General features: G+C 26.1%; 5 protein-coding genes across 5 annotated transcripts; 3 read left to right on the forward strand and 2 right to left on the reverse strand.

The window, feature by feature from the left end:
* Positions 1-134: 134 nt before the first annotated feature.
* On the forward strand, positions 135-1,217 carry ENU1_074140 (soluble NSF attachment protein gamma isoform, putative; the record flags this gene model as incomplete). The annotated part of the gene is made up of 1 exon (XM_008858500.1): positions 135-1,217. One exon carries the CDS (start codon positions 135-137, stop codon positions 1,215-1,217), a length of 1,083 nt encoding a protein of 360 aa, XP_008856722.1.
* A 74-nt stretch (positions 1,218-1,291) lies between these two features.
* Positions 1,292-2,125, reverse strand: ENU1_074150 (ser/thr protein phosphatase family protein; the record flags this gene model as incomplete). Its single annotated transcript, XM_008858501.1, has 1 exon — positions 1,292-2,125. The coding sequence occupies one exon, from the start codon at positions 2,123-2,125 to the stop codon at positions 1,292-1,294; it is 834 nt and encodes a 277-aa protein (XP_008856723.1).
* A 1,420-nt stretch (positions 2,126-3,545) lies between these two features.
* ENU1_074160 (Ser/Thr protein phosphatase, putative) lies at positions 3,546-5,105 on the reverse strand (the record flags this gene model as incomplete). The annotated part of the gene is made up of 2 exons (XM_008858502.1): positions 3,546-5,010; positions 5,098-5,105. The coding sequence occupies 2 exons, from the start codon at positions 5,103-5,105 to the stop codon at positions 3,546-3,548; spliced, it is 1,473 nt and encodes a 490-aa protein (XP_008856724.1).
* Positions 5,106-5,386: 281 nt separating this feature from the next.
* Positions 5,387-6,733, forward strand: ENU1_074170 (proteasome regulatory subunit, putative; the record flags this gene model as incomplete). The annotated part of the gene is made up of 1 exon (XM_008858503.1): positions 5,387-6,733. The coding sequence occupies one exon, from the start codon at positions 5,387-5,389 to the stop codon at positions 6,731-6,733; it is 1,347 nt and encodes a 448-aa protein (XP_008856725.1).
* Positions 6,734-6,788: 55 nt separating this feature from the next.
* On the forward strand, positions 6,789-9,044 carry ENU1_074180 (cleavage and polyadenylation specificity factor 73 kDa subunit, putative; the record flags this gene model as incomplete). The annotated part of the gene is made up of 1 exon (XM_008858504.1): positions 6,789-9,044. The coding sequence occupies one exon, from the start codon at positions 6,789-6,791 to the stop codon at positions 9,042-9,044; it is 2,256 nt and encodes a 751-aa protein (XP_008856726.1).
* Positions 9,045-9,262: the final 218 nt, after the last annotated feature.

Raw genomic sequence — 9,262 nt, forward strand, 5'->3', positions numbered from 1 at the left:
ATATCAAGATAAAGACTTCATAGAGAAGGTTGAGGAAATGATAAGATAAAACAGATTTGATTTGTTTTAGGAATTAAGATTTTTTTTTGAAGCAGAAAGGAAACTATAAAAAATTAAACTTAAAATTTAAATTAATGAGTGATAAAAGAAAACAAGACGCTCTTAATTTAATTAAAGAGGCTGAAGGACACGTTAAAACAAGTCTCTTTAAATGGAAACCAGATAACACTTCTGCTGCTTCTTGCTATGAAAAAGCATCCAATATTTTTAGAGGACTTCAAATGTTTTATGAGGCTGGTGAGAATTTTTGTAGAGCAGGAGAATGTTATCAAAGAGAACGATTACCACTTCCTGCAGCAAGAGATTTTGAAAACGCAAGTGATAATTATTTAAGAGCTGAAAAATGGAAGGATATGGTTTCTGCGGCTGACACTGCAAGTGAATTATATGCAGAGACAAATCAATCAGAACGCGTTCCACAATGTTTAATTAAGAAAGCAAATGGACTACAACACATTAATGGTGTTGAAGCTGTTAAAACTTATAAAAAAGCAATTGACCAATTTGTTGAAATAAAAAAGACAATGTTTATAGGTCAAAGCATCCAAAATGCTATTTCATTTGGAGTTAAAGCTAAATTATATAATGAAACTATTGACTTTCTTGATAGTGCTATTATTGCACATATGTCAATGAAACAAGAACATGAAGTGAATAGAGATAGATTATCTCAAATTTTGATTTACTTTATTAATAATAAACTTCAAGATGCATCAAATTTATTAGATGATAAATTAGAATGTTTCATTGGAAGTGATGAGCATATTTTTGCAGCAAGATTTATGGATGCATATGAAGGAGGCGATGTTGAGACTTTTGAAAAGTTAAAAAATGACTCATCATTTAGATTTTGTAATCAAGAAATTGTCTTTAAAGTAAAAGACATTAATATTCCAAAAGATATTGTAGAAGCTGCTGAAAAAGCTAAGAAAGAATCTCTTCCATCAGGTCCAATTCAATTCAACGAAGAATTTATGACACAAAAAGAAGTAACTAAAACAGATACTATTTCTACTACTCACATTAGTCAAGAGCAAATGAAAGCATTTGAGTCATTAACTTCTGGACTTCCAGTTGCAATGGGACAATGTGCAAATACAGTTAACTCACAAGAAATTCCAGAGATGAATGAAGAAGATATGAGTGCTTTATTATAATGGAACTAAAGATATTTGACAATAACACAAATCCAATTAACTTTAAATTCAATAAGTTCAAAACAATTATTGTTTTAGATATAACCAAAACAATGGAAATTAGTGTCAGTAACTTTCCAATTTCCTTTGATTTCTCTTAAAGTTAATACAACAAAGTTTTGATTTCTTTTTAATGCTCCAGCATTTATTATTGGAATTAATTCATGGTTTACAAGTCCTTGAGAGTCATGGGTATGTCCATGAAGTACACAAGTAAGTCTTCTTTTATATGCAGGATTTTCAATTAATTTTGATAAAGCAGCACTACCAGTTTGCATAACAGATTTATTGTGTGAGAATTTTAAAGCAGTATGAGAACAAGATGGTCCATTATGAGTAACAATAATTAAACTATCAGTTATCTTTGTTGTAGGAACACTACCATCTTCAGGCATAATTTCATTAAGATGTACTTTGTATTGTTCATCAGTTTCATAAGGATATCCAACCTTATGACAAATATGTTTATCATATTGTGGAACAGAACCTCCACATCCAACAACAACAAGGTTATCTTTTAAATGATAAGCACAACGATGAAGATTAATAGAATTTTCTGTTAATTGAACTGAGTGATGCATACTATTATGGAATAAAGTAGTTGGGTCATGATTACCTGGAACATAAAGAACAGTGGAACAAAGTTTTTCTAATTCTTTAATAATTTTTTTACAATCATCTATAGAACTAGCAACAATATCAGGTTTGTCTTGATTATGGACATTCATATTGGCAAAATCGCCACAAACAATTAGATAATCAACTTTAATATTATTAATCTTCCAATACTTTTCCATTCTTTCAACAAGATGCATATTTTGATGAATATCATTCACCACAGCAATCATTAATGGCTTTTGTGTTTCCATTTGAACAGAAGAGTCTTCTGTTTTATTTTTTTCTAGATGAAGATTAAATCCATTTGATTCTTTCTCATCTTCCTCAAATCAAAGAAAGTAAACATTTTACAGATCTCTCCTTTGTTCTAGGAAATAATCCTTTTATTTTACTTAATTTTGGACTATTAGTAAAATAAAGAAAAATACCCAAAAATACCCCTACGTGTAAGTTTTTTTCCTAAAATTGTGGTCTTTTTATATCTTACATAAATTTATTATCATATTCAGTGTTTTAATCTTTTGTTTTCTTATGGAAATCAATGGAACCAAATAAGTCCCAAAATGTTTAAAAAAAGGGAATAAAATAATAACAAGACAAAGACATGTAAGACAACGAATAAAACATATAACAGACAAACATCATATTACCAAACTAAGCAAAAAAAATTATTAAAATAAGTATTTTAAAATATAAAAATAATTTGTTAAGTTAAATATTTAATGTTTAATTTAAAGTCGATTATTACTTTTTTTAAAAATTTCATTTGAAGAAAGAAAAAAATATATATGTACAATCTAACCATTTCATAATGAATTTTTTGTTTGCAAAGATTACTCAAAAAATCCTTTTAATTGCAATTATTGGTGGTGGAGTACTTTATATTGTTTGTTAAAGTAATAATAAGGATAATATAATAACATAACCATATAGCCATTTGTATTTACAGTTTTGGTTTTGAATATATACTCTATTAATATGAGTGAAATATATAGTGATAAAATTGAAGTATATTATATAATAGCATTACTATCAATTATTTCAAGTTTATCGTGTATTGTAATAATTATTTTTTCAATGATAGTTTCAATAATTCAATTAATTAAAGGAAGTTTATGTAAAATAATAAATCATTTATTACTTTTTTTATTAGGAATTGTGATGGTAATTATTATTATTTCATTTATTGGATTATTCTTCACAAGTTTTGGATTTTTAAAGGGGTATGATATTATATTAACTGAACAAGAAAGAGGAATAATTGAAACAAAAGTTTGTTAAAAAGATTATAAAAAAATGAAATGAATAAAATAACATTTTAATAATATCTTAGCAATCATGTTGTTTTGAAGTATATTCAGAAAATGAACATATGATATATTCTGATAATTGTAAATGTCAATATTTTATACCAAAGCAAAATATTTTAGATTCAAAATGTTCACAATGTATGACTATTGTTGAATATGAAAAAAGTTCAAAAACTTTAATGGTACTTGGTGATATTTTTATTTTATTTAATATATTTTACTTAATATTATACTGTGCTTTATTCTTTTTATTGACTATCCCATACTTTAATAAATGGATTAAAAAACACACAAAATTTGAACATTTTTAATTAATTTTTATTATTGTTTAATTAACAGAATTTGTTTTTAAATTAATGAATTAAATTTGTCCTTCAAATGGCATAAAAAGATGCGAGTCAGAAACAGTTCTGACATTTCTTGGTCTACTAGTAACTTTTCCAAGACTAACTGACCTAGGTCTCATTTCATTTTTCTTATCAATTCTAAGTACTTTATCAAACCAATCTTTATTAACTGTTTTCATTGCTTTAATTTCTTTTTTTAAATCAAGAATTTGTTTTTTCTCTTTATATTCTTTTTCTGTTTTTTCTTTTAATAAATCAATTTTTGCTTTTAATTCTGCATCTGCTTGTTTCTCTTCTGGTTTTATATCTGTTTCTTCTTCTTCTTTAACTTCAACAACTAATTCTGAAAGTACAGTAACAATACTTTCCATTAATGTTGGTAATGAATAATTAAAACAGTCTAAGAAATCTGGGAAATTAAATGGATGATCAACATATTCAAATTGTTCAAAACATATATTTTCAGTATTAATTTTTAATACTGAGGCCTTATTTTGATAAGCATCACAATAATTTGGTGCAGAAAATACTGTAATACATGGAGGAAGATCAATATTTTGCATAAAATAATGTAATTTAAATCCATCTTCCATTACTTGATGTGCTCTAACTAAACAAATTAAATCATTTTTATTTAAAAAATTTAATAATCCTCTTAGTCCATACATAACTGATGTTTGTCTTAATGTATTATCAACAAAATCAGTATTTAACCATGCTTCTAATCTTCTTTTATCCATTGATTCTGGATGTGGTTGGTCTAATGGGTCAGACCATAATAAATCACACATAGCACCACTTGTAGGTGGTTCTTGAAATCTATTAATTTCATTATATTGTGATAATTTTTGAAGTTGAGGTGAAATACCTCCATGGGTACATAAAAATCTTCCTAATCCATTTCCTTCAATTAAAGCAGCTAATGGGAAACAATCAAAGAGAGAATGAATTTGATCAAGTAATTCAACTGAGTTATATTTATATTCACACTCAATATTAAATGTCATATTTTCTGTCATCATTCTACTTTCGTGATTTCCACGAAGTAAAAAGAATTTTTTTGGATTCATTAATTTTTGAGCTAAAAGATAAAAAAGGACTTCACAACCAAAATCTCCTCTATCAACATAATCACCCATAAACACATAACTACAATCTTCATTTTTTGTAATATCAAAAATAGTTAATAAATCATAAAATTGTCCATGAATATCTCCACATACATAAATAGGTGCTTGAAGAACTAATAAATTAGGTTCACCACTAAGAATTGTTTTTGCTCTTGAAATTAATTCTGTTGCACATTCTACTGTTAATTTACCTTCTCTTTGAAAATGGTTCTTTAATAATGTCAAATTAATACTACCATCTTGATTAAAGAGAACATTCTTTTGTAATAAACGAGTTTCAACATTATAGTGTGTGTCTATTGTTCGTTTTCCTAAATTAACTGGAGTATATTCTTGGTGTGTTTTTAAACTATAACCAATCAATATCTCATTTTAAAAATGTTAAATCTAATAAACTTACAAACAACTCACCATTCGCAGGAGTACAACTTGCTACACTTTCATACTTTTGTAATTTAGGACGTTCAAATTTTTTTACCTTTTGTTTATGAACTTCAATACCTTTCATTGATTTAGAACTGAATTTTTAATTATTAGGTTTTAATAATTGTAGCTAAAACTTTTAAATTAATTTTTTTTTAAAAAAATACACTTATGAAATAACAGTTTTTTAACTTCCTTTCAAAAACTTTTTTGAACTAATCTCTAAAAATATAAAAAAAGAAAATTTAAAAAACTTAAAACTTCATCGAGAAAAATTAAATCTTAAAAAGGAAAGTTAAAAAATGGAAATTGAACATACCATCAATGAAGTAGAATCTTGTCAAATACTTGCCTCAACTGATTATGACGCTGCTTATTCTAATCTTATTGCTATAGAAAAATATGCTAGAAATGAAGAAAAAACAGATTTATTACTTAAAGTTGTAGAAGGATTATTGTCAAATGCATGGAAATATAAAACAGTAGAAAGTGTTGTTGATGTTTTTAATTTTATTTTAGGAAGAAGAGCACAACAAAAAACAGCAATTACAAAAGCTGTTCAAATATGTTCAAGTTATATTCCTGAATTAAAGAATAAAAATGTTAAAGGTTATGAATTATTAGCAAAAACAATTTGTACACAAACTGAAGGAAAAGTTTTTGTTGATGTTTTAAGAGCACAAATAGTAAAAGACTTTGCATTATATCTTGAAGAGAATAAAAGATTAGATGAAGCAACTCAAATAATGCAAAGTATGCATATTGAAACATTTACCTCATTAGATAAAAAAGAAAGAATGGACTTTTTATTAGTTCAATTTAGAATTGCATTAGAATGTGAAGATTATTTAAGAGTATTATTATTATCAAATAAAGTTAATAGAACAACTATTCAAAGTGAAGGATTTGAAGAATTAAGATTAGAATTTTGTAGATTAATGATTCAATATAATATTCATGAAAATAATTATATTGAGAATTGTAGAATGATGTTAATGATTTATGATACATTAAAGTCTTTATCTTCTGAACTTAAAATGGAAATTAGTGAAAATAAATTTTTAAGAAAACAAGAGTATTGTTTAGATTCTTCACTTGCATTAAAATTATCTGTTATATTTTTAATTTGTGCTGATTTTATTCCTGAAAAAAAAGACTTATTAGTTAGATTAAAATCAATTCGTGAATTAGAAAATTTCCCTCCTTATCAAACTGCTGTTCAAATGTTCCTTACAGAAGAAGTTATTGATTCTAATAAATGGATTCCAGTATATGTTCAATTATATAATTCTGAATGTTTAAATCATCTTAACATTTCATCTGATGAAATTACTAATCATCTTAAATTACAAATTACTCAACATAATATTAGAATGATTGCCAAATATTATCATGATATTACTCTTTCTCGTTTCTCTCAACTTCTTGGTATTTCATTAGAAGAATTAGAAAAACAAATATGTGCCCTTGTTAATATGAAACAAATTTATGCTAAAATTAATAGACCTAAAGGAATTGTTTCTTTTGTTAAATCAAAAGATCCTAAAGAAGTTTTAGATATTTGGACAGAAGATATTAAACAATTACTTACGTTGGTTAATGATACATGTTTCCTTATTGAAACAGAAAAAATGGTCCATCAAAATTAATTTAAATCTTTTTTTTTTAAAGAACTTTTTAATTTAAAAGTAATAAACCTTCATTATGAGTACAACCGTTGTTTTAGATAATGAAATTCAAAGCACTTTGATTAATGGTAATTATTTGGAAATTCGTCCTCTTGGAGCGGGAAGAGAAGTTGGTAGGTCTTGTTTTATATTAAAATATATGGGCCATAATATTATGTTAGATTGTGGTGTTCATCCTGCAAAACCTCATGGAGAAGCAGCACTTCCTTTATTTGAACATGCAGATATTGACTCTATTGAATTATTATGTGTTACACATTATCATGTAGATCATTGTGCATCATTGCCATATCTTATATTAGAAAGACAATTTAAAGGAAAAGTGTTAATGACCCCTCCAACTAAAGAAATTTTTGGGGAGCTCTTTAAAGAATTTCATCAAATGTCATCAACAATACAACCACCAAAATCTGTTAATCCAAAGGAAGTAATGGATAGAATAGATACAATTAAATTTCATGAATTACAAGAATACAATGGAATGAAAATATGGTGTTTTAATGCTGGTCATATTCTTGGAGCTGCAATGTTTTGTATTGAAATTAATGGAGTAAAAATATTATATACTGGAGACTTTTCTGGAGAAACAGATAGGCATTTACAAGCTGCAGAAGTACCACCATTTCAAATAGATGTTATGATGTGTGAAAGTACGTATGGAATTATTGAACAAGAATCACGAATAGATCGTGAAAATGCATTTATTCGTCAAATTATCGAAATATTAAAACGAGGAGGAAAATGTTTAATTCCTGTATTTTCATTAGGAAGAGCTCAAGAATTTGAACTTATATTAGAAGAGTATTGGCAAAATCATAAAGATCTTTGGTCAGTTTCGATTTTTTTCTTTTCATCAATTGCAAAAAAATGTACAACGTATTTTGAAAAGTTTACATCATTTATGAATCAAGAATTAAGAAAGAAAACTAAACAAGCATTTGATTTTAAATTTATTAGAGAAGGTAGTTCTAGTGTTGATGATGGAGCTATTGATTATAAACCATGTGTAGTAATGGCATCTCCAGGAATGTTACAAGATGGTATATCTAGAAAGATATTTGAAAGATGGTGTACTGATAAAAAGAATGGAGTTATTATTCCTGGATATTGTGTTGAAGGAACTTTAGCAAAAGACTTAATTTTGGATAGTACAAAACCATTTATTAATTCAGAAGGAGATCAAGTTGTTCCAAAATGTTCAGTAACTGAAATAAGTTTTTGTGCTCATAGTGACTTTGCTCATACTCGTAAGTTTATTGGTAATGTTAAACCAAAACATCTTGTTCTTATTCATGGTGAAGGTAAATCAATGGAACAATTACATAATGCATTAAAAAAAGAATATCCTGAACTTAATATTTATATGCCTTGTAATACTCAACCAATTAAAATTCCTATTCAACCAAAACATGAAGTTAGATTATTAGGTGAAATTGCATCAAATATTTTAAAAATGGAAGAAGAAAAGAAAGAGAAAGAAATTATTTTTAATGCAGTTTATTTACAAAATACAAAAGATGTTGACACTGTTGTTGTAAAAGCAAAAGATGTTGAAAGGTTTTCTTCTTTCCACTCAAATGAAATTTATCAACACTTATATTTTCCTTGTTTAATACCACTTAAAGAAACAATAGATATTCTTAAAGGATTTTATCCTGAAACTATATTTAATGAAGAAAACAATACTGCCCAAATTAAAGGAATTCAAATTAAATATGAAAATAATGATCTTTGTATATCTTGGCAAAATGATATTATTACTGATATCTTAATTGATCACATCATTGTTCTATTACTCGAAATGGGTATTAGTGAAAAAAAAGACCGTCCAAGAAAAATTCCTCAACTTGAAGATGTTAGTCTTGATTTAGTACTTGATCTCTTATCAAATAAATTTGAATCTGCTATGGTTTTAAAAAATAAAGATGACGTCCAAAAAGCATATGACAATATTAATCAAATAAACAAAGATTTAATTTCAAAAAATGAAGTTAATGATGAACAACAGAAAGATGAAATTAAAAGTGAAGCTAAAGATGAACAACAAAAAGATGAAACCAAACAAGAGAGTCTTAAGGAAGTTGTTGAAAAAAAAATAGAAGAAGAATTTTGTATTAAGGAAAATGTACCTTATATTTTAGTCCATGAAAACTCAAATTATGTTTTAGTAGAATGGCCATCACTTACTCCTTTTGGATTCGACAAAGACTTATTAAAAAGGTTGAATAGTGTTTTACCAAAAATTTTGTTAACAATGAAAAACACATTTTAATTAAATTTGTTATTTCTATTTTCAATTAAATCTTTTTAAACTTTCTTTAAAACTAATATAAATATTCCATCATTAAGTTATGTAAAAAGTGAGTCATATTCTTTACTTTTATACCTTTTGTATCTTTCACTATTTTAAAATAATAGACTTAAAAAACATTTTTTTAACACTTTTTCTTTTTATTATTGTTTTATTGTTTTTCAATAAAAATGTTTATG

The sequence above is a fragment of the Entamoeba nuttalli genome (assembly GCF_000257125.1).
Source record: "Entamoeba nuttalli P19 unplaced genomic scaffold asmbl_3596, whole genome shotgun sequence".
Lineage (NCBI taxonomy): Eukaryota > Evosea > Mastigamoebida > Endamoebidae > Entamoeba > Entamoeba nuttalli.